The 26207-nt window shown below is 41.5% G+C and overlaps 1 protein-coding gene across 1 annotated transcript in view; it reads right to left on the bottom strand.

Annotated features, from left to right (window-relative positions):
* LOC140241656 (uncharacterized) overlaps positions 1-26207 on the bottom strand; it is a 96095-nt gene continuing 69888 nt past the window's right edge. The window contains exons 3-6 of the mRNA XM_072321402.1: positions 9985-10162; positions 7559-7810; positions 4239-4442; positions 1-3697 (exon numbers count right to left, since the gene is read on the bottom strand). Coding sequence (XP_072177503.1) covers positions 2207-3697; positions 4239-4442; positions 7559-7810; positions 9985-10162 — 2125 coding nt within the window. The 3' untranslated portion in view covers positions 1-2206. The remainder of the gene's footprint in view (positions 3698-4238; positions 4443-7558; positions 7811-9984; positions 10163-26207) is intronic.

Consider the following 26207-nt stretch of genomic DNA (forward strand, 5'->3'; position numbering starts at 1 on the left):
ATGAGAATTTTATTTGCATTTTTTCCTGGATCCACATAATTTCTTAACATTTCTCCCTGGAAGGGGAGCATGGAAAGCCACTGAAGAACAATAAATGGAGCAATTAAAAGCACCAATGATCCACTAACACATTAAAAGCGTCTAAAAAAATTTCGGTCGACATAATCTCTGCTTGAATTACTGAGAATAAATAACTCTAGTGTCTCCTTACTCATTTAACTTAAAAGCTAATTTTGGCTAAAGAATCATGACATTTTGTGCATCATTCTGCAAGCTGTTTGTACATGTAATTACAAATCTAATTCCCAAATACACTTCTTCATTTTTACAAGTTAATACATATTTCTTTTCTTGCCATTGGCTATGTACAGGTTTACAATATGATATAGACATCAGAATTCTATTATGTCATATGTACAAGAGTTGATAAGTTAGGAAAGAAACTTGCATACTTGAGGACTTCCACACAGGGAATACCACTGGATGACAGATTAAAACTGACCCCAAAAACAAGAAGAAAAAAATTGTCTTGTCTGCTTAAATAGATGTTCTCCACACGCAACAGTGAGTAGTACATAATGTATGTATACATTCAAGGTACTAGAACCATTTTCATTACAGTTTCTTGAATTCTGCTCAAGGCTCGTTTTGTTCTTTGAATTGGATAGAAAAATAGTACTTTTTTCACATAAAAATGAATCTAAATTCCTTAAAAACTGATAGACATCTAAACCAAGTACTTCTAATGTAAGGTTATCCCCATGGTAAGATATACATATATGTAGGGACCATACACTAGGTTATGATTCTACTCCTTGTGCCCAGTTGTTTGAATTGAAATAATGATACAAACTTCTTTATCAAACTGTGGTATCTAATCAAAGTTGCAATTCTCACACAAATGTACAAGGTTCGTTCTGAAACGTTAATTTGTGACAAGTTCATATTTCCAACAGTTAAATTAATATCCTCAATATTGCAATACAGATATGAGAAGGCATCTCTATACTACCAGCTTACCCTCGTAGTCTGCACTGGTTGCCACCAGTGACAACAAAGTAACTTAGTTCAATGTGAACAAAAGAGGGAGCTATTTCATTTCATACAAGAAATTCCTTATCCCAAATGAAGCATGATCACAGATTTAATAGTGTGTTTTACGTCACACTGTGGGTCAAATGCTCTCTGACAATTCTCTTCAAGTGTGGAATCAATCATAAATTTGACAGTAAGTGAAATGATTTTTCTTGCACTTTTAGTTGGCAATGACAGAAGACTGTGACACTGCAAGTCACTATAATATCACATGTCCCATTGTCCACTTTGTTTGTCGATTTATTGGTTTGCTTGCTTTGTTTAAATGATTAAAAATCCTATGCCTCAATACACTGTATTCTGTTGATATCAAGACATCTGCATTTATTGGCAATGTCAGTGCTGACTCAAAACAATGCTGCATGTATTTTGTAATTCTTGTTTGTATCTACATCCTTATAATGTTATTCAGTTTATTTTTCCTTCCAGAATAAGAAATAAAATGTCTATATTCCTTGAACAAAATTCTACATTGACTTAAAAATCCTTGCAAACCTGTTATTGCTATTGTTTTTCATTTTTGTGCTTTACCATCGTATCAGATTTTTGTCATCAGACATATACACCACTGACAGATAAAAAGATGTCATAGAATGCTATGGTCACTCTGTTATCTGGGAGGAATGAAATTCAAAAGTGTCAGCACATGACTGACGCGATTAAAAGCTCATATAATCACAATTGCACTGTAGATTCATGCAGACAGATAATTTCTGATTCGACATAATTCATGTGCGTAGCAATGTCAATAGAGACCTCTCGTTTGTCAATAGAATACATCAGATTGAAAACAACACTTGAAATTCACATTGTGAAGTCTAATTGAAGTAAAGTCATGAAATCATTCAAACTGCTACGACATGAGCACCCTGCAGATGTTTAACAGCTATGACATAAAAAGCATGAATAAAACAATAACCCACTTTGAGAATTGCTTGATCTAGGTAAATGCGGCAGTTTGCATACGTTGGTGGCAGTTCACACTGATTTTATTATGAAGCAGCATCTGGTGTGTAGCCACAATAAATTTGGTTTACAAGCATCTGACAAAGACAAAAACTCGTGGCCGACTGTAAAATTGACATTTTAATTAAAGTTGAACACTTTTTTTCTAAGAGACGGCACAATTGCCCTTCTTCTTAGACTTGGACTTCTTTTTCTTGCCATCCCGCGGGTAATGGACCGTGGGCAGGGTATTGATCTGTACCTTGGTTGGACCCCTCTCCACGTAGCGGATTTTGGGCCCAGCATTAACATAGGAATGCCGAGAGCTAACAAAGTAGTCGTCCTCGTCATCCTCGGAGGAAGAAGACGAGTAGTAGTAGTCGTCGTCGTAACGGCCGCGGTGCATCTGCGACGACACCGTCCGCGTCATTCTCTGAGATCCGTACTGACCGTCCCTCCCGCGCTCCGAATGGTAGGCGTCGGCGGCGCGGTCGAAATGCGTGGCAGACCGCGGCATGTGGTCGTTGTGCCTCCTCCTGGGACTGTAGCGGTCGCCGCCTTCGGACTTGATGGAGGAACGCCGCTGCATGTCCTTGCGGTGTGACACTGGCTCCAGCTCTTGGTAATTGTCCGAGAGCTTGTCGTGGTAGCTCTCGCTGCGTAGCTGGCTGTTTCTGTGCGGCTCCTCATACCTGTGCTCCACAAGACCACGCCTTTCTCTCTCGTGATTTGCGCTTTGCGGCCATTGCGGTGGACTCCTGTACCCATCTGGCCTGCCATTCTCTACCATCACTCCATAGTGTTGCCTCTGGTCACCATTCATGGACAGCTGGGTCTGATATCTCTTGTGTTGGGGTGTGCTGACCGTGGTGGCCTGCACCGACCGTGAACCACCAATTGTATTCGTCGCTGTTCTAAAGTCTTTGCCACCATTATACACTCTGCTGTCTACTTGGGTGTGATGGGTAGGGGGTCTGGGTGGTGGCTGAGGCCTCCGCTGGTGGTCGGGATGATGACCGTTCTGTAGGGACAGGTTTTGTGATGATGAGCTGTTGGCTTTTCTGCGTCCCCCTTCCATTGCACTTCGCGATCTCTGATAATTTGTTGAGTTATTGTTCCTCAGGTCGGGTAACGACCTGCGCGAGATGTCCCTGCTCCTCTTGAGCGACCTCTCCCTCCCATCCTCCGAGGCCACAACACTCAGATTGTCCAGGTTCAGGGTATCCACATTGATGGGTCTCCTACTCCTGCTCTCGTTCTCACCCCGCGAGTTGGACGTGATGTGCAGCGACTGCTTGCCGTCCTTGCCCGGGAGCTCGCCGCGGCTGCAGGCGCTGCTGCAGTAGATCAGTCCGTGCTTGGGCAAGAAGGGCCGCCCCAGGATCGACTGGTGGCAGGTGCAGCAGGAGAAGCACTTCTCCGTGGCGTGCCAGTGCTGACCCTCATGCGACATCTGGCCCTGGTCCACCCCGATTGCCTCCCCGCAAGCATCGCAGTACTCGGCGAAGAGGCTCTCGAAGCACTGGCAGCAGTACGGATGGCCCTCCCTCATGATGTAACGCTGACCGCCGAGCTGCGTGTCGCACTCGAAGCAGCAGAAGTGCTTCATGTGCCAGCTACGGCCCTCCGCCTCTGTGCACTCATCGGCAAAGATGATCTGTAAGTGTCAGGTTCAGAGGATGACATTAATTTTACATCTTGAAGGAAGGCACATCAACATTAAAGAAATGAAAAGGTAATCAAAACTGACTCATATCAGTAACCTTCCTTTTATCATTGAAGATGCCAATTCCAAATCTTACCCTATATGCGTATACATTGCCAATGGGAAGCAACAATGATATGCTTTCTAAATTGCAGTTATACAATTAATCTCTTCCTCCTCCACCCCCCCCCCCCAAAAAAAAGCAAACAAACAAACAAGTTTCTCTATCTGTGTATATGAAATGCACCTCAAGATAGCAGAGCCCCGACTTACAATCCTCTCCTGGTGGCAGATGAAAACCAAAAGAATGGTGTTATTGATGTTAATGATGCATGCAAAAGTAGCGATCCTAATCAGCTGCAAATCATCTATGAGCACTCGATCTAACATAGTTGCATGAACTCTATCATTTGACCAAGAAGTCGTATTACAAAAAAAAAGACCTCATCAAAGGAGGTTGGACGTCGACAGACGGCGCGCGTCTTCCTCTCACCTCGTCGCAGGCCGCACACCTGGGCTTGAGGGACTCGGCATGGTGCCTGCCGCAGTAGACCTTGCCCTCCCGGTAGAAGTAGATGAGATCTACTAGCAGCTCCTGGCACACGCAGCAGAAGAAGCAGCCGGGGTGCCATGATGCGTTGTGCCCCGCCCGCGAGGCGAAGACGGCAATGTCGCCCGTGCTGATGCCTCCACCACACTGCAATTTTACGAAGAACAAATTGCCACGGGTTAAAGTTAGACGTACTCAGAGGTTCACATTACATATCACACTAGATAGCAAGGGGGTGCTGGCAAATGGAGGACAGAAACATCGAAAGTCAGCATTGAATCAAATATTGTGAGTTGATAAATTCTATAAGTGGAAAATTGAGCAAATAAAATGGGATTCCATCTTGGATTCCATCCCGATGGAATCCCGATGGAATCCCATTTTCTTTGCTCAATTTTCCACTAATAAATAATATTCATTTCTGGTCAATTTTCTGTTTTCATTTGTTTAATAAATTCTAAACAACAATGAAGTAGTTACATTTGATTGATGCCATGTATAAAGAGTTTGGTGAAGTTATCACTCCATAGTGGCGAGGAATCATGGACATAGTTGAATGTTTCGGCATCCAATACTCTTCTAGATGTCCATTTCTGTTCAGATTTACTACAAATACATCTGTAAGTTACATCCCCTTCAAATTTCAAATTTTATGAAGAAGTATAAATACAAAAAGATACACACATCAGAAATGCAAATTCTTATCCTAACTGCCAAAAATCAACAATTTCTCTTTTTACACAATGACACAGGAAAATTTGGAAAAAAACAAAGAAAAATAAAAGCAAATAGAAATATTACTACACACGAATTTATGTACATATATGTTTACACATACATGTGTATCCATGCATGTATGTTTATCCATGCATGTATGTTTGAGTGTGTATGCATATAAGTGTATATACCAAAATTTCCCTACAGCCAAACAGATAAGTTTGAAAAGAAATACCACCAATGATTTTGGAACCTGATTTTTCACTTTGCTGTAACGAGAGTTTCGTTATAACTGTGTTGGTTATATCAGAAATTCACTGTACCGCATAGAGAATAGAGAGAAACAGACAAACAGTGATGTGTGGGCTATTTTGTATTAAAGAGAAGAATAGAAGGGGAGCAACAAACAAAATAAAAACTGACTCTTATCATGGCACACCTATCCGTAATCTGATTAATATGCTCTTCTAAAAGGTACAGTGCACTACAAGCACCAGGCAAGACAGTCCAGGACATTCTCTGGCTTCAGGCCATGGCCATCAAGAATGTGGAGAATGGTAAAGGCTGGCATGTAGGCAGGGAAGCTATGTTGGGCTTTGGGATCAAGTGCATGTTCCTCCACACCATGTGGGAAACGAAAACACGGGGATCCACAAACTGGGCTGCCTCCTGGCGCCAGCGAGGGCAAGCGAGGGCAGTGACACACTTCTTGAATTCGGCACAGTTCCTTCTCCCTGCCAAGAACTGCATCGGCTTTAGTGGGAAAGAGAAGGTGTGGGCTTTTCTGGGCAATTGCCACAGAGCATTCCTAAACAATGCAAGCAATCTGTCCTTGTGGCGTAATGTACTTGTACAGGGCATTGCCTCCTGACTTTTCACTAAATGGCAATGTTTGGCTGTTTTGTCTTTTGTACGGGTTACCTCTATAGACATAATCATAGTTGCAGTCAGGAGGCAACCACACAGTTGAGTGAACAAAGCCCCACATATTCCGAGCAAAGCAGGGCCACCCTGTATGGCGCAACCGCTTGTGACACAGTGATAATGTGCTGTACAATGTGCTCATTAGAATAGTCTCACGAACCATACCAATGACCTCTCCGGCGGAATTTTTGCTATTCAATGCATACATGTTAGAGTACAATTTCTATGAAGTATAAAAATCGAAACTACCCTCCCCCTTCCAATTCCCCCCCCCCCCAAAATGCATTTTCTCTCCATTACATCTCTACCACAAATGATCACCAAGTACTGAATCACCATCACACTATAATGCACTGCTGCTGCCATTGCAACAAGCATGGATAGAAAAAAAATTCAGACACAACAGAGTAAAAATTCAGGTCCCATATGTAAATTTACCACTATACCTCTAGTATGTACTTTAGTCATTCTGCAATAAGGAAATTTTGGTGCAATGAAAGAAAACTGTGGGTCCTGGGGCACTTTTTTATAACAGGAGTCACCTGCATAATGAAACATCTAGCTTCACATACAGTACTGACAGCATGCAAGACATGAGCATTAATTGATGTTTGCATATAAATCACTGGGCACAATGACAAAAGGAAGTCATATTGTGCTTCACCAAAGAGAGTGGGGATGACTTCGTTCACAGTCGACTACTAAAATAGTGTTTATGTTTTCTCCCCCAGAAGAACTTTGGACCCGACAAAACAGCACACATAACAAGAAAGACTGTGTTTTTTTTTTCGAGGCACAGTGCGTGCTTGGTCACGAATGCGATGATATGTGCTATAAGGTTACCCCTTTCTCTGTGCTCAGTCATCCATCAACTAAGCCGCAGTCCCGCATGAGTCAGCCCCCTCAAATAGGCTTCAAAGGAACAGCAAAAACGACTGAGTTGTTCAGTCAGGCTTGGTGGATGAAACCATATCCCTACCCTGTCATTTATACCATTCGGAGAATCCCACTATTGCACGCAAGCTTCCAAGGAATGCCTGATAAGTGACATTTCGGTGCCCAATGTTTGACGATTTTGTAGAAACTGCATGAAGTCCCACTTTGATGTAAGAAGATGCACAACTTCTTCTTTTTTTTTTTTTTTTCTGGGCAACATCTTTGAAACAATCGAGAAACATCTTCAAACACTGCAAGTTACCACAGCAGCAGCAGCTAGAAACCAACCATACAGACGCAAGCAGCATGTGAATGGTTGCCGTGGCAACAGCAATTGTCGTTCCCTCAAAATAATTGCCCCTTTTTTTTTTTGCTTGGAATAGGGCTCTCTGCACAGGTGTTCCATACTGGCAAGATGCCATTCACCTATGCAAATGGGAAGTTTCCTAATTCCATAAATGATGTGATATAAGTGATACTTCTAGTTGGATTTCATAAATATTCTTTTCATTTTAGTTCATTGCATCTCCAAGGTAAACATCAAAAGAGGATGGGTGTGTCTATATGTGTGTCTCTGGCTAATCACATAAACTACTTGTATGCATTTCTCAGAAAAAGAGAGAGAGAGAGAGAACAACTTGGACTATCCTTGATGCAAAAAGGGAGGGGGGGTGGTGAATCCACACCTGGTAGCAAATGCTGGCAGACAGAGCGATGGGGATGGGGCGGGCCGTGCCCCGCCCGAGTGCCTCCCGCTTGCGCTGGCTGCTGAAGAGGCGCAGCTCCTTCTTCTCCTCCTCCCCGAGGCCGTTGCAGTAGCGCACCTCGTTGTCGTGGGGCGGCAGCTGCTGGAGTAGCGACTTGATGCGGTACTTCTCCCCGACGCTGTTCACGTACGGCACCTTGTCGTCGGGCAGGCTGCAGAAGTAGCGGTGCACCTGGAGGAAAGGTTTTGCGGTTTGGGTAGAGACAAGACGAGATTTGACAGAGTGAATATGCATGAATGAATAATAACACTATGATTTTATGGTCACCCCCATGAAGTATTTTGAGATGTAATGCATGTTTTTGTTGAGGGGAAGGATTTCCCCCCCCCCCCCCCCTTTTTGATCATATACCTTTGATGATCACATCAATAAAACTGACATTGCCTATTCCCTGTGCAAAGATGATTCAACATGAAAACCAATAAAACATAAACTGTTGGAACATCACAACATTCCTAGGCTGAACATTTTGCTTGCATTAACCCTCTTATTGTTGCTTTCTGCACACATGTCTTTTCTCAAGAAGAGACTTGATGAACACTTGATGAAAAATGCACACTCACAACACCATGCAGTATTAAAACAAAATGAATTCATATGCATTACAAAACAAAAACAAAACAAAAACAAAAGCAAAAACCGAAACTACACAACATATGTAGAGGAACAATTTTGGCACAGGTGGGGGAGAGATCCTTTATGAATTGTTTACTAAGTGAAAAGTGATACCTATCTGGTGATTTTAAGAACACCCTTTCTAAAAATCTTCTATTCATATGATGGATTCTTGTTCAAGAACAAACCTAGAAGGACAGGGCAGTCTTGCAGACAATCTCCCATATTACACAGAATTCTCTCCATCTTTGCAGTCCCCCCTTTCACTTGACACCAGAGCGAGGTGGGCAATTCGCACATTGGTCATGATGAAAAATACATTGACAAATTAACTCGAGGGTCAAGAGACCTATCAGTAGCTCCCCTTCTAACATCCTTGTCAACGTGCACAAATGACCACTCTATTCTCACCCCCTTTTTCTCTCTCTCGGACACTATTGGTGTTTCAGACACAGAATATCCCGTCACCTTGCATGCTCCACTCAAAATTATGCCACATTATTGAGAGAGAAAAAAGAACCCTCAAACTAAATTGAAGGACCATTCTACAATATACATTGTACGTCACAGTTACTCATCAGCCTTGCTTCAGACCAAACGTGGTTATACAGTGTGTTTAGGATACAGAGAGGTGGAGTGAGTTAATGCAATGCTGTCCAAGTATCTTTAACCTACATTACACCTTCACACTACTTGAGGTGGCTGTCTAATGAGGTACTGGGAACAAGTGTCATTTCACACTTGCATCTTTTGATGTTGGCATAAAGGAATGGTTGTGAAAGAAAAAAGATGAAGACCAAAGAAATTGTGATAAAACAGTCTTTTTTCTAACACGCACAAGCCATTATCTCACTGCCTTATCATTGCCTTCATGTATGTTGCTTCTAGGTACAATTTTGGGATTCGAAAGGGCCAGAATGAAGGTCTATGAACAAATCTTATTTCACACATCAGGACTTTCTTCAAAGCTATCGGTTGGTTTCAAATATACTTTTTATGTCCTTAATGGCATCAACAGGATTGATGTCACTTGTAGGACAAAAAAGAAAAGAAAAGGAAAAATCTACTCTACTACACTTATATTACAGTAATCATTTGTAGGCAACATTTGGGCATAAAGGAAACTGATACATTTTTTTTCCTTTTCTCTCTTTCTGCCAGCCTGACATTCACTGAATTGCCTGTCACATAATCAATGAGGAAAGGTTATACTTAAAATGAATAAAATCAAACAAACAGGATGGTGAGAGTTTCAAAATAATTGGTTTGCATATAAACCTTCCCTGAAAAGCCTCTTCTACAAATGACTTCATAAAGAAGAGATTATCTCTTTCCCATCATATCACATTAGCAGTAATATGATGTAGCAGTGGTGACCTTTTTGCCAGGAGAATTATATTTGGTGAGTTAGTGATGAATGTTCTTTTTTACATTTTTGTTTAAACAAAACAAAACAAAAAAGCAATGCTGGAGTTGTGGGGGATATCATCCAAACTTCCAATTTACATATGAAACTGAGACTGATTTCACAATATCATTGAAACATGAGGAGCTTTAAATATCACAAAAAGTTGTATTTTTCATTTGTTTGTTTCACTCTACTTTTTTTATTATCATTACAGTCTCGCAGAGAATAGAGTTCCCTTGAAGTATGGTAGAAATAGCTAAGGAGTGAGTGGGATAGGATCGCAAAGTGGTGGTTGAGGGCATGCTTCAAACTCCGGTCTGACCTGGTCGGGCTTGAGGCCCGGCGGAATCCACGTGTACTCCTCCAGGACGCAGCCGCTGTCGTCGTCGGAGGCCGAGCTGCGCTGGAAATCGGTCATCATCCGGCTGACGTTCTTCTCCTGGTCGCCGGACATCACGAGGTGGTCTTCCCGGGGACACTTACAGTGTAGGCAGATCTTCCTGTGATGGCAGAGAAGACAAACAATTGCATTACTTAATAATTGAATAAAACAACGGTTACATCATTCATTTTCCTTTTATGCTTCAACAACGATAAAAGTTCTCCACTGTGAAGACCCAAAAGTCTACATATACTGTTAACTTCTTGAAACTGGCATGCATCCTTTTTACTTGAAAAATTAACCAGGAGTTCAGAATTGGAATCCCGTTGAGAATGGACTAATTTTGCTACAACATGTATTTCCCATGGACAACTGCCCGAGTATACTCGGGACTCGTCCTCAATGGGTTAAAAAAGAACAAAAATCTGAAAGATATTAAAAATACAAAAGTCCCTATAATACAAGAGAGCAAATAAAAGGTACCCAGGTATTCAGTATTGTTGAATTGCCATTCACCTTGTTGAATGACTGAACAGTCTTGTCGTCAGAAGGAAATGTAAAAGGGACTGCTTTTTATAAACACATCATAATCATGAATATTCAACACAGTGATACATTCATCTTATAATTTCCCTGGATTCTTATCAAATAAGAGCTAGCAGGTATACAAAGTACATGTCATGCAAAGCCATAGCGGTGACACAAAGCTGAGTTTCAAAAACTACATGTTGTACAGAAGCAGAGCTGCCAATTTTTGTAAAAGCCTTTCAGTACTATGATGGCTGAAAATCAGTAATTTGCACCTTTTTTGAGTGAAAATCAGTAATCCTTAACAGTGTTATAGAATTTATCATAGACAATGATTTCTAAAATCAGTAATTTGCTTGTAACCTTCAGTATTCTTGTCCAATTTCAGTAGAAATTACTGAAAATCAGTACTAGTTGGCAGCTCTGCAGAAGGCTTGACACCCATCACACCTTGTACATGTGCAGGTTCATCAATGGGCTCTAAAGCTGGGGGGGGGGGGGGGTCACATACGATGACTATAACATCACAGTGAATATGAGTCCTACAAACATTAAGTAGTGCCTGACAACCTCGGAGCGAGGGCAGCGTTCTCGCTTCATGTTTTTGTTGCGAGATGGGTGTCGAGAATATACATCTCACAGAGCGTCACTTCCACTATCACTCGAGACAAGCACTTAAGCTATAAATGGCTGCCTGATCCTTACGTAGGATAAGCATTTCTGTCAAAATCCATCTCGGGGGAGCGATCACTTCCAAATGAGCCCATGTGGCGAGCTTTACGAGGGAGCAAATGAATCCAGCAAAGAGCCAGAATGGCCCGCGACAATAGAATCAGAGAGGCGAAAAACAAGAGTCAGGAGATTCCGCGATCAATTTAAGGAAATACATCCTGTGATCAATCTAAGGAAATACATCCTGTAAATTGACAGCCTTCACATAACCATTTCATGGCTTGAATCAATGTGTCTAGACAACAGAGACAACGTGACGGAGTTTGACATTGCATGGCAAACTCGACAGGAGTCTATCCTCTATCAACTTGTAAAGTGCCATGTATCAAATTTGGACATTTTTTCAAATTTGCGAGAAAGCGATACGTCAACTATTTAAAGATACTCTCGTGTTTACTTGGCACATGCCAATATTACAGGACAGAGAACAAATTGCTTGGATCTGCTGAAGTGTGCTACACATCACTCTGGACGGACGTAAATACAAGCGAAGGCGACAACATGGAAGATTGTGGAATGACATTGATTTCATTGCGCATTCAGATTCTTCCTGTCGTCTCTGTGAGTTGATAGATCATACCCCTGACGTTCTGAAAATCTAGATGGAGGCTGTTTCCTGGGACTCTGAAAACGACTCAAAGCAACAACTTCACACGAACCTCTTTTTGATATTCTCAAAGTATAACCATCTCACCCTCTCTCATCCATGCACTCCTCTTTCCGTGGCTGCTTGAAAGTAACAAAATGCCCCACTACAACAACATGAACAGGGAATGTCCTATACTGAAAGCATAGAAAACAAAGCGAAACATTCATATCCATTGCACACTGCTGGCTTTCTGCCCTACAAAACTTCCAACAGATACCAAAGAGTACCTGCACTATGGAGAGAACTTTAATCTCAGCAAATATTTTTTCATTAAAGAGTATCATTTTACGAGCATCTCTAATTAAGATTAGTGGACGACAGACAGACATCGGAAGTCCTCGGTGACCTCATAACACCAAATTCCACTGACCCAGAATAATAGCCCATGCAGCCCCTCCCCCCCCCCCCCTCCCAAAGGGAAGATATCACAAAGTAATCAAGGTGATAGTTTTCCACGGGATACGAGCAGACCAATCGCCCCGCGATCAGTGACAGAATCGATGTTTGTCTGGGACGCGCTTGCCTGGAGGGGGTTTGGTCAAGAAAAAAGGGGGAAAAGGAAGATATATGAGCTGCCAATTCACGGAGTGCCGTACCTCCTTCTGGTTACCCCCCTCTGCTAGCTCGCGGAATGGCAGGAGAGTTATTGGAAATGTAATAGGGTGATGTATGGCCAGAGATAGGGCCTGCCATGTTGATGGAACGGTGATCTAGTGGGGGCAGGCTCTTCGTGCAGAGCAGAAGCCATCAAGTGCATCGATATGGGAGCTATCCAGTAGTATCATGTCTCACTGGTAGCAATCATAATTTTCAGCTGGGGTTGGGGGGAGGGGTTGGGGAGAGACATTGACTCTATGTAACATATAAAGATATCCATTATTTTAAGTTTGGTTTGGTTTTCCTTATTCTCTGCAGACTCGTGACTCGAGAGTAGTCAAGAATAATAGCATACTTTACACAGGCAGGTAGCCGGTAGTATTAGTAACTATAGTAGATCATCATACAATGTATCAGCACAGGGCAAGATGAAGGCATGCAACGTCAGGATTAAAGAAAAAATGCACACATATACTTTACAGTCCCCCCCCCTCCCCCCCCCCCCCGCAAAAAAAAATAAAATAAAAATATTCAAAAGCTCATATAGACGAGCTACAAGACATCAAGATTAGGAATCTCAACATATCACACCTTCCTTTCTTTGAATGGAGTGCAATACAAAGACAGGCTTCATTATTCGTATCATACCCCTTACTAGCGACAGAATCAGTTAATTTTGTCTAAAACATCAAATGGTAATTCCTCACGAAGAATGTCTCTCCTGATAATCAACCCCCCTGCCTCATTGATACACAAAGACTACCAGATTATCGGTACTCTAACAGCAATGAACATTAAGATATTTGTAGACACATCATTCACCACATACAGAAGTGTGTGTATCTGCCACTCCTCTGCATTATTCGCTTTCCCAGCTCAAATTCTTCTTCCACTCGCATCACGCTATGTCTTCTCTCTGCAATAACCATCCTCTGCAAATTGTCTGGAGGACGCAAACTTTGCGCTCCTAATGACCCCCTCCAACCCCCCTCCCCCTCCCCCTCCTCTCCAATGATTACGGGAGCTCTCGAGTCACGTCCGAGTAGCCCAATTACAAATAGGAGGACAGGAGGAAACGGTAATAGAGATCTCTGATACGTCACTTAGACATTGAAGGAAGAGAGACACAAGTGAAGTTTCGAGGGGGACGAATGCCCCTCTCTCGCTGGAAGCGGGCCGGGGGCTGATGAGCTAAATGAAAAAGAACGTCCTTCATGAATCTTTGATAAATGCCAAGGAGGAACTCATACGCGTGATTAAAAGACAGAAACCCGGTGCTTAGCGTGGATGACTTTGACTTCGAGGCATGGAGCATCGTGGATCTTCGGCTCATCAGTTCCCGGGGTAAAGTCAGGCTTCTCCTCCCCTCAGTATCCGCGTCATCAGAATCTTCATCAAATCACAACCACACCACAGGTTTGGGGGGCCCTAGAGTAATGCAAGCATTGTAGCTGAGCGGGACTGCTAATTAGGGCCCACCTGAGTGCTCTGTACACTGAGGTATGAACTTCGTCATATCATATTTCTTCCACACTCCCCCCTCCTCCCCCTTCCCTTCAAATCTACTCTGATTTGATACTGTTGGGATCCTGTATTTTTCTCGAAGAAAAAGTTTAAAACCAAATCATATAAAACCAAATCATATATATCTACAATTCATGGGTGGTTTGTTGGCAAGTGAATAAAAGACAAAAAGCTAAGCTCCATCTGCTCAGATGAATTTTTAGGAAAGTTGAGTCGTCTAGACGATAGATGCAAATTAAAAGTGGATCAAATGTCAATTGTGGAAGACATATAAACTATAGTTTGGTAGACATTTTTTTTTTTTTAAATGTGGTGACTGAAGCATAATTTTAGGGTGATTTCAGGCAAACAAAAACAAAAACATGCACGGAGTAGCACTGAACAAATTTTGATAAACAGACTTAATGCAATATTTTTTTTTTTTTTTTTTTTTTTTTTGCTGTGTGAAGAACCCCCAGGTAAGCATGCTGGGGGCATCATGATTGGTAATCAAAACTCTTCAAGACTACATGTACATGTTTGTAGCTGTCCTCCCCGCCAAATTTCTTGATAACTTTTACAGATGATGTGTGAGCCGTTTCTGAATGAATCTAGACAGTGTACGCATCCCTGAGATGAATTAGGAGCTAGCCTTGCTTTGAGGCAACGCTCTGACAATGAAAGTGACTGGCCATCTGGTTCCCTATTAGTGATTCAATATACGCTGTACCTAACTTTGAGTGAAAGGAGGTCACTTTTGATGTTGCCATTACTCTTTTGAGATTATATTCAATTCTTTGATGTACCTCTGTTTTTGTGGGGTTTTTTTCAGTTATGTTGCTTTTGGTATATTAAGGCACTTTGCAGTCTATGTTTTTCATGTGAGGGGAGGAGGTTCATCGACTCTCTGGGTTGATTCACAGAAAAACAAACTTAAAGATGTGTTTTTTAGCAGAGCCCCATTAGCAGATGTACAACAAAATGCTCACTTTAATTCTTTCCTTGGATTTATGGGCAGTCCAGTATCTAACACTCCTGATTAAAGGGATCGTATAGTTTTGGCTGAGACCTAATTTCAGGTTTCTGACATTTTTTGGTGAGATAATGAGAAACCTCTTATGAAGTATGAAAGAGCATGTAATTCTATGAGGAATTCAACGTTTATTTGATAAAAATTGGTTACGAAATGGCTGAGATATCCAAAAAAGAGCGATTCTAATTTAAGTGTGGGACCCACACTTTATTATGATCGCTCTGTTTTATTTGTTTTTGGATGTTTCAGTCATTCCAAACCCGATTTTCATCGAATAAACTTTGAATTGCTCTTAAAACAGTATACTTTGTACTATATTATAACTGTTTTCTTGGTATCTCGCAAAAAGTTAAAAGCCCAATTCTCATCTCCACCAATAATGTACCATCCCTTTAAAAATATGGATCAAAAACATGTCAATACATTATGGTATTCTGTGGAAAACTCGGACTCTGTTCACAGATTTGACGATTAGCGGATTCTCTGTTTATGATAAAATTTGTTCAATTTGACTGATCATTTGTATCCCTTCACCAGCCCTCCTAGACCCCGTCCCACCCCCCCCCCCACATCCCCGTCCCATCCCCGCCCCATCTCAGATCTTTAATGGACAGTGCTCTCTTACGTCACTTGTTTAAAAATTGGGGTATCTCCTGAAAGTCCTGCAAGTCTTTGTAGAGCCGACACGTACACCTCGTTAAGTGATTGGTATTGTCAAGAAACAGCATACAACTCATAGGAGCTCATGCACTGAATGCGGACAAGGAGATATCCGCAAAATGAGTCACTATTACCGGCAGGCCCATGACATGAATAGCTAAGTGAATGCACATCCAACAAGCAGCATTACATACATCCCCCTACACTCATCTACCATCAGTCCCACCTCATTGACTTTCATGTTGGCTTTCAAGATTAATGTGTAATTCTATAGTATAGTATTTTCCCACTGGGACATTGCACTAAAAGGTGCACTTTTGATAAAAGGAGTCAAGTAGCGTTCAATGCCTCTGAGGAATATACTGTATACAAGTATGCCTAATACAAAATCAAAGTCTAATCTACACACATTGATGAGTCATGTCTATGCTGTTGTTTATAGGTAATTGAAACTGGTCTACTTTAGAGAAGTACTTAGAATGCTTAAGATACAAGAGTGTGAAAACAGCCACACTTTCCATCCAGCAGTTTATGAGTTACGGTTCGCAGCTACCTTCAGAACATTCAGATGGTTGGCCCTATTTCCCTATTATATGCAATGCTGTTCATTCATTCATTCATTCATGCATTCATTTAAGTGTATGGCACAAATGTACCTGGTTGATACCGTTTGCTGACTATTGCTTATAGTCACCTGGGGCAAACCACAAGGGATCAGCATCATTCGCCTGTTTTCTTGTATACAAAGGGAGTTGGAAAGAGCTCTTTCCACCTCTGTAGTTATACATGCATAGAGTAGTGCAGTCCTCGAACAAATATTTTTCAATCTCACATTATTCCATAATGCTTCCAATGTACCATGATTTTGTCCTTTTTGTATCAAACACTGAAAGCACAATTTCATTTCGTATTCTTGCCAAAAAAAAAGAAAAAAGAGTGTCATATTGTAATTGTGATTGGCAAGTTGGTGGGGGAGGAAAAATGATGGGTGTTTATCAAAATAAACATCAATAGAGTCAGGGGCCATGATCTGTATGAGGTATGCAGTTCACAAACATGTGCGTTTGACACATATACCATTGCCCTGTACTGTAACTTGGCCTTCTACATTTGTGATGGCAGTGCGCAATGTACACGGCCCTGGAGTCAAACATATTTGAGTTTGAATACCTTGCACACCAGCCCGACATATGGAAAAGTAGCTCTTCCGAGGATCAAATTTATCCGAGCGAATTTACCCCAATAATTCTCCTAATGGCATAATTGCTGCCCCGACATTCCTTCTCCAAAACAACAAGAGGACCCCACAAAGTTCCTCCAGGGGTGAACTGCCCCCCTATTGTATCGCCCCATCAGGAGCCAAATTGGACACCACATGATCCCCAGACGAGTCCGTCATCACCATCACCGCTCCCCACCACAACAAACTTCTTGGGAGGAGAGGTACCAAATTGTATGTTGCAGGCACTGGAGGTTAATAACCATGCTGATCTTCCTCCTCCTCCTGCATGCTTCGGGTGTTGAACCAACGTTCTAGGCATGTTATCATCTCTCCATCCACGTATAGGGAATGATGATGTGTTATCCATACCAAATGGTATAGAATAGAAATTACTAAACCTCCATTCATGAGAGCATATCATGCATATTTTCTTGGAGGTTTTTTTTCCCCTTCCCAAGTTAAGACTGGAGGAGTACCACAGTAAACATCTAGACAATTTCAAGGCCTGGAAACTGTAAGAAATTTTGAACTTGACTATATATCTAAGGGACAAATCAGGGCCACAAACATTATATTCAATATAGAGAGGTGCCTAAGAGCAATCAGGGAGAGAATGCTGTATTACATATATCTCAACAAGCAAATATCATCTGAACTAGGACTTCATATTCTTTTGTAAGCTCATAAAAGGATATACAACATTTCTGGGTATCCTCCTGCAGAATCAAGGAGATTTAAGGGAGCTGTGACAAATGATAACACATGAAAATACTGACATATATTCCTTTTGATTGAGAAAAAAAAAAATCCTCTGCAAATTAGACACCTAAAGCAAATTTCACTAAATCTGGCCTGGTACAGACAGATATCTGCAAGAAAATTTCCACTTTTACTGTACATTACAACACAAGAAAGAATACGAAGGGAGCTCCAGAAAACAAGTGTAGACCAGATCTTGGCTTTTACGGTTCATGAGATCAGCTTGACACCACGTCACACTCTTCATCACCATCTTATCATGCCATATGTGCTGTGGCGTTGGCATGGTGGTGGTGTTAGGACTAGAGAGGGCAGTTGGGATGTCCTGACTAGATTTGGGCCGTGTAAACAGGGATTGAGGATGACGGTGGCACAATAGAAATCTGAGAGCGATCTGAATTTGAGTTGCACTGAAACATCCAGAAACATATTTGCAATATTCATCATACTCCTAGTGCTAGAAGAGAATTAAGAATCATAACTTCAGAAAATGCATACGCCCATCATTACCCTTCCCTGTTCTTTTGCAACATGACCACATAAAACAAATTTGGCTCAATCCCATCAACATGGTGAGCACATTCATTCTATCCACAACCCTAGAAATTACTCTAGCTATACACCTACAACTACTCAAGAACCTAATCAAGGTACCACAGTAGTTTATACAATCTACAAGTTGTACCCTCTTATAGTTCTCTTTGAGTCACATTCTCTGCCATTAATCACATTTAAGTCTAAATATACAGAAATAGTAGATTTTTAAAGTACAAAATGTACAGTCAACCCTGCCCAGTCAACCTCACAAAGGTTGAAAAATTGGTCAAGTTAAAGACAAATTCTAATCCAGATGGAGACATAAACATGTGAACATTCAATTATGAAAGTTGAAATGTATTAATTCATGTGAGTCAAAGGATATTCTCTGATCCCTGAGGATTCAACTGAGGTGAGGTACAAACAGTAGACTGTATATTATTACCCCAGAACTAAGAAGATTCTTCACAGTCCTGGAGGAAGAAGACTCCTCATGCTGTAGCTTAGTGTTATCCATCTCTCCCTCTCTCTCTCTCTGTCCCCGACACTGACCTCCGACAAGGGGTCTTAACCTACAAACACATGAAGCACCCTTGTAAACCCTCATTTACACCCACTCCCTTTGGCCCTTTGTTCCTCCCCTTTTACTAGCCCTCCCCGCAAACCCCCCCCCCCCCAAACTCTCACTCACTCACTCAGCAGCCCTGACAGATTTGAGTGGCATTTGACGGAGGAAAGAGAGGAAAGCCACACCGAGACAAGAGCGCCCTCCTCTCCACCATCCCGCTCCCCTCTCCTCGGCTTAGTCAATATTGTCCGCTCCATGGGTCAGTGCCGGTACAAGTGCGATGAATGCACGAAGCATCGGCTGTACCCTGGCTGTAGCAGCCTTGTTGACACATCCTGACCCCCCTCCATCCCGTAGTTTCGCTGCACTTTCCCCCATTTCTACTTTCACAAGGCACTACATCTAGAGTATGATAGGATTAACGCCAGCATTCTATTTTGTAACTACAGTGTGGGCATGAGACTAATGTTGTTTGCCTGGTATCACACTACATCTACTGTATACAATGAAAGAAAACAGAGTTGATTGCAGTAAAGGTTTGCTAATGTATGCAGCATCATGAATGCTTGTAGCCAAGGAGTCTGGAAATTCTGCACACATGTGCCCTATGTCACCTGCTTCTTCAGGTTATACCCCTGTAATGATATAAGAAATGTTTACAATCATTACTAAAATGTTTGGCAAGTATCAGGCACACAGGTTTCATTTGTTGTGGATCACTTTCCTTAAAAGGCAGCCTACACTATATTGGGGTATATCGGTTAACTGGGTCAGTCAATTTGCTTTGAAAACATATAATCTGCATTACTTTACCAACATATCATCCCATTGGAGATGCTTTCATATTCCAACACAGAGGCATAGCTTCCTCTGGACAGTTATCTTCTTTTGAAGTGTAACAACTAATTGCCCCCATGCATCAAAGGAAAGATGCATTACATTTGAGCAAGCACTAGATATGAAGATCATTGATATCCCCCTGCATATTATTACAGGAGCTCAATCGTCTATCGTACAAAATACAGCATATAAATGTGCCTCATTTCCAACCTCTCGCAAATGAATCCATATTCAAACATGAATTCTGCTAATGAGGAACTAGGAGACCAATGCATTAGATGGATATACGCGTGTATATACGACCCGGCTCACAGGGTGTGGGAAGGATATCACGGGAAAGCCCACAATTATTCGGGGTGCACAGGGCAGGGTCTCTTTCAAATATTACACAGTTGCAGTCAAGGGGCAAGAGGAAGAAGGGGATAGGGGAAAAAAGTGCAAAGGAGCACAAATGACCCCCCTCCTCAGGAAAACACCCCCTACACAATTTTTCCGGGAGTGGAGGGATTGAAATGGTATCGCGAGGGGAAACCTGAGATGCAGCCCTCGGCCACCAACTCGAGCATCGCATTTTGGGAGGAGAGGCTGGTGCATCTTTCCTTCTCTCCCGCAGCTACTCCCCAAAATAATTGCTATCCATTTATATGGGTGCAATCTGTATTGCAAAACGTGGTTAATATGACAAGGAGATATTAACTGTCTCACAAAGAGGGATACCATGGTAGCCTTTATCAAGCCAGTTACGTTTTTTTGTTTTTTTTCAAAAATCCAATATCTACGATTATGCATGAATTGCTCCCTTATCACAAACAGAAGACTTGTTAAGAAATAAGTTAACATTTCTTTGTTACCTTGATAGTATGATACAGTTCTGCAGAAACAATGGTGGGCTATCCATCTCAAAGGCATTCAATATTTTGCAATGGACCACACGACGTCACTCTCAAAATGCAAACAGTTGAAATCTTCTTCTAGTAATGCGAGAAAACAAAACACAGGAACTGCAGCAAGCAATGTTCAGAGATGCCTGCATCATGTACTGTACATGTATATTGAAAGATAATGCCGTCCATATCGTAAATGCACCAAGTGATGGCAGGCTGGTAACGACAGTGCATCTAAGTCCATGAGAATGGACGGTGGCGTCGACAGACACTAATGGGAGCAGGTCGAACAGGACTGAAGAACGATGCGGAGTTGATGCGACAATGACGTGACAAGATAGGGATGATTCTTGGCTTGATGATAGACAGTAGGATGAAGCAAATCTTCCCTCCTTCCTTCCCTTTACACCAGGCCACTACATGATAACCTTTACACACAGGAGCTGTCATCTTATTCAGAAAATGCACACTTTGAAGTAAAACAGGAGTTTTTGCAGATGAAATTCCTTGAAAGGTAGATGCACATCTAAAGCCCACCTAGAATGCTTCCATTTTTTTTCTTTTTTGTGTGTGTTTTTCGTTAGTAGTCTGATTATGTAAATTGTTCATTTCTGAGCAATGTTATTTTTGTGCGAAATCATATAGCGCTTTGGGAATTTTGCACTACTAAGTTAATCAGATGAGATGTTATTCCTCAAATTGGAAAAAGTATATTTTCTTTTTTTTTTATTTACTGCATGTAGCATACTTTCAGAAATGATTGTGATGACATCTAGATGGAAAGGACTGCATAAGCATTGCATTGATCACTGTAATCTGCACTTTCAGTGACTCAAATTCATGCTTCAAAAAACACACAGACAGAGACAATCTTGCACACACAGTATACATTTACCTCAGTCTGTTTCGATGATGACCCTGATCACTCTGAAGTGTCCCATCCAAAACAAAACAAAACAAAACAAATGTCCGATTCAAGAATTCTGAAGATGGTGCAAAACTTTATCTTCCAGCAATGTCACTGAATTTCCTGCAAAGCTCCAATGGACGACTTCACATTCATATTTCTTGAAGAAAGAAATTCTTCCAATGCTGGCAAAAGGTGATTTTAATTTTTGTTTTCACAAGATGGATACAGGCGACTGAACACTGTCCATTCTGAAGCAACAAATTTTCTCTTCCATATCATCACAGCGCTGCAAGAAATTGCCCGCACTACCATCATGACTCAACTCAACAACCTCTTCATTCTGCTACTCCCTTAAACTCCAGCTATCATATCAGCTAATCTGCTTGTGATTGTACCCTTTACAGCATGCTGCGGCACACGGAGGTTAACAGTTGTACAGACAAGGACCGGCTGCCTCGTCTCTCCTCTCTTTCTCCGCCTTCCCTCTGATCCCAGCAAATCGGATGTTAGTCGTACGGCCCAAATCCCCGACATAAACAGTCCCCCTCTTGTGTCAATAGTGTGTTAATAGCAGCAGCCGATAATCACAAAGCCAAACTCGCAGGCATTTCTTTTCTTCCATCTACTGTGTACTACCACTACCATCCCCAACGACACCACCATCACCAGCCCAGTGAAGTCTTCTTTGGGGCTCCGCCCGCCCGCCCCCTCCAGTCTGGTCGTGCCTGCTCTTAGAGTCGCGCTCCTTGGGGGTCTGCGATAATGAGTGATTATGGCGGGGTTCCTAACATTGTATGACTGAATGCAATCACTAGTCTTAATACACACTTGAAAATGGATGAGCCGTGATGGGAGTTAGTGCCAATGGCGTGGCAGTGACGGTGGGGAGAAGAGGGGGAAGGGGGAGGAGGGTTTGCCCATGAATATTTTAACCCCCTTAATATGACAAAGGAAGCGGGAGTCAAATAATGGGCGAATTGGAGATCTCACAAGAGGGACTCGGAATGGTTTCATGCTGGGATGTGACATCTTACTCCAAATTACACGGGGAGGAGTCCCTTCCAATCGAACAAAAGTAATTAGTGTCTTTGTCAGTGGCCTACAAGTCGAGTCCAATGCATACTATACATGTATATCTGCTCATGGAATGCTACAATATTTGTGCATGCCCACCCCTACACTACAATCACAGCCTTGAAAAAACAAAACAATGAAAACTAGACTCGGAATTTGTCAAGACTGACAAATTAGGTGATCCGATTTTTTTTTTAAATCAATGATTCGAGTCCTGATCGCAATAGGCATGACCATATAGGTTTCATCTGTGTTTAGAGACATTGGCCGTGTAGAAAAGGGAGTCAGACCTGCCATCTTGGGTACCGAATTCCGTATACACTATCGAAGATACAGAATGAAGTATATTTGACCTTTGACCCCACTTTGCACCCCCAATATGGCATCTGAGCAAAATGTAGATATTTTGTGAAATGATTCTTGTAACATGGTCTTTGCGTGTGCAAAATATGGGAAAGATAAGACATGTATTCACCAAGATACAGGATGAAACATTTATGACCTTTGACCCTAATTTACATACACAAGATGGTGTCCGATCAAGTAGTTGTTATCTTATGAAATAATGTACGTAACATGAACTAAATATGTGCAAAATATGGCGGTCATAGGGGCTGTTTTTCTTGAGTTATTGCGAAGAAAGTTGGAAAAAGAAAGAAATATGAAAATACATCGAAGATAAGCTTGAATTTCAACCACGTTTTTGGACGTGATCCCGACACCATTTGAAGACAAAGGGCTCGCGTACGATAGCGCAAAGTTTCAGCTACAATTAATCTGGGAGGAATTCACCGAAGGGTATAAACGTGAGTTAGTGCTCGATAAAGACATTCATGTCAATTTTCACATCTAGAGAAATCCCCTCCCATAGACATAGTACGTCACAACGAAGATAAAGAAAGAAGTACATATGACCTTTGACCCCACTTTGCACAGAGAAGATGACATCTGAGCAAAAAGTGGTTATTTTGTGAAATGACCCTTGTAACATGGTCTTTACGTGTGCAAAATATGGGAAAGATAGGACATGTATTTACCAAGATACAGGATGAAACATTTATGACCTTTGACCCTAATTTACATACCCAAGATGGCGTCTGATGAAGTAGTTGTTATTTTATGAAATAATGTACGTGACATGAACTAAACATGTGCAAAATATGGTGGTGATAGGGTATCTTTTTCTTGAGTTATTGCAAAGAAATTTGCAGAAAGAAAGAAATATATTTCAATACATCGAAGATAAGCTTTAATTTCAACCAAGTTTTTGGACGTGATGCCGACTCCGCATGAAAAAACGAAGGGCACAGTAACGATAGCCCAAAGTCTCAGCTATAACATATTAAAATTTGGGAGAAAATCACCGAAGCATAAGTGAGCTAGTGCTCGATAAAGATAGTCATGTCAGTTTTCATTTCCAGAAAAACTGCACTCCCATAGAGATAACACGTAAACTGGTCAAATTTGACAATGTTACTTTCAATCCCTTTTTACGAGGTGATGCCGTCATCCAATCAAAATGTTGTTATCATATGACTGAAAGAACATTTAATAAGCTACAACATATTGAAATTTGGACGAAAATCAATAAAAGAATAAGTGAGATATGCTTGAGTGAACTTGAAATTTGATGACGTCATTTTGAAAATTTACTTTTTTTACTTTATTAAGAAATTTGATATCTTTTAATCATTTTTCCAGCTTCGCCAACCCATGAAATAACATGTACAACTCATCAGCTTTTAGAATATGTAAAGAAAATGGGGGGTCACCGTCCATCCTGACGAGTAAAATCGGGGTTAAAATTGGCGGTTTTTTGGCATTGTTGCACTGTATATCGCCATTGACGCGCGCGCGGAATTTCAACTTTGACGGGCCCGTATGACGTCATATTGAGTCGGATTGACTTGAAACTTGGTAGAAATATTCCTTGACATTTCAGGCATTCGATAAGAGTGCAAAAACGGGAAATTTCTATTTCATATGAGCTGTGCGTGCGTATATGTGCGCGCGCGTACGCGTCCGTCCAATTTTTTCAATTTTTCAAAAAATGTTCCAAATGGTCTGAAACGTGTGCAAAAAAAATTTGAGCTCGAATTGAGCATACAAATATTTCAACGCGCGCGTACGCGCACGTTTTAAGAGAAAACATGAATTTTGAGAAGATGAGTAGAATGCGCATAACTTGAATTTTATGTGACGTAAATTTCATTGAAAAATTCCATTCCATTAATGAGATATGATTGAGAATATGTTTTCATATAATGACGTCATAGTGACGTCACGGTCGACTGATCACAATGATTTTACTTGATTTGTCGTCTTTGGGACACGATACATATATGGTATAATTTTGGCATTGATAGGAAGAGTACTTTCTGAGCTAATCGAAACACAACTTTTGTCCAGAAAGAAAGAAAGAAGAAGAAAGAATCCGTACAGATACAGAAGGTGATCCGAGAGGATACTCGGATCACCTAATTACTGCTCTAAGTTATACAATAAAAAATGGGTAAATAACACATGGTCTCTTTACTCAAGCACAGGAAATGCTTCAATGATCTGCATGTAGTCAAGCACTGTTGTTGCTTCTTGATTGTTTACTGGCCAAAAGAATACCACAGGATGTTACATGAAATGCAGTGTTGTTTACAGTGTACATGTGCCTTTACTAACACATAGCTGGCGGTGAACTTGCTGCACATCAACTTCTAGCCTTTACCTAAATCCTAACAAACATTCAGAAAAGTGTATACGATCATGTATTGTACTGTAGGTGTTTCACAGCTGAATGCCACATACATGTAGATATATTCTTAAATTAGTAGAAACAGTTAGTACAAGAACCAGAAGTAGTGAAGTAGCAGTTGTACTAATAGTAGAATCATAGTAGTAGTAGTAGTAGTAGTAGTAGTAGTAGTAGTAGTAGCAGCAGAAGTAGTAGCAGCAGCAGCAGCAGGTAATAGTAATAGTAATAGTACAGTAGCAGAAGTAGCAGAATTCGAAGTAGTAGTAGTGGCAGTAGTAGTAACAGCAGCAGTACAATCTTTAGTAGTGGTACGTGTACATGTATTACTAAAAGTATAAGAAGACTAAAAAGAGAAATGTAACAACAAACCTGTCCACTCTATAGGGAGGCACAAATGGGCGGTCCCACAAAGTGTTTTGGGTGTCTATTCCAATGATATCCAGTCTTCACACACCGTAGTAAAAAGAAGAAAGATTAAAAACATACCACTCCACCAGTGAAATCAGTGCATAAATCAAAGCAAATCTCTCCAAGCCACTACATGAAGAAAGCTACCATCCTCCTTTACACGTTGATATCACTGAACTGCACTCACAGACGGTCCGAGTAGAAATAAGTGGGCAATGGGCAAGAGCTGAGAGGGCAGGGTACGTCTGGACTCAGCTGACCGCTGGCTCTGAATGGGCACTCACCCCGCAGGACAATGATGTATTTCACAGTTGACTTACAGGGGATCAACGTCCACAAAAGAAGCTTTGGAAGTGTCCAGTTATGGGGAATGTCCCAATAGCCTGATGTCACGCCTTGGTCACAAAAGGCAGGATATGGGCACACTATCTCCCCAGCCCTTCTTGTCTTTGTGCGCTCTTCATTTAATCTCTCTATATTCTCCCCCCCCCCCCACCCCCTGTCTGTGTC

Source organism: Diadema setosum, chromosome 2, assembly GCF_964275005.1.
Source record: "Diadema setosum chromosome 2, eeDiaSeto1, whole genome shotgun sequence".
NCBI classification, from domain to species: Eukaryota; Metazoa; Echinodermata; class Echinoidea; order Diadematoida; family Diadematidae; genus Diadema; species Diadema setosum.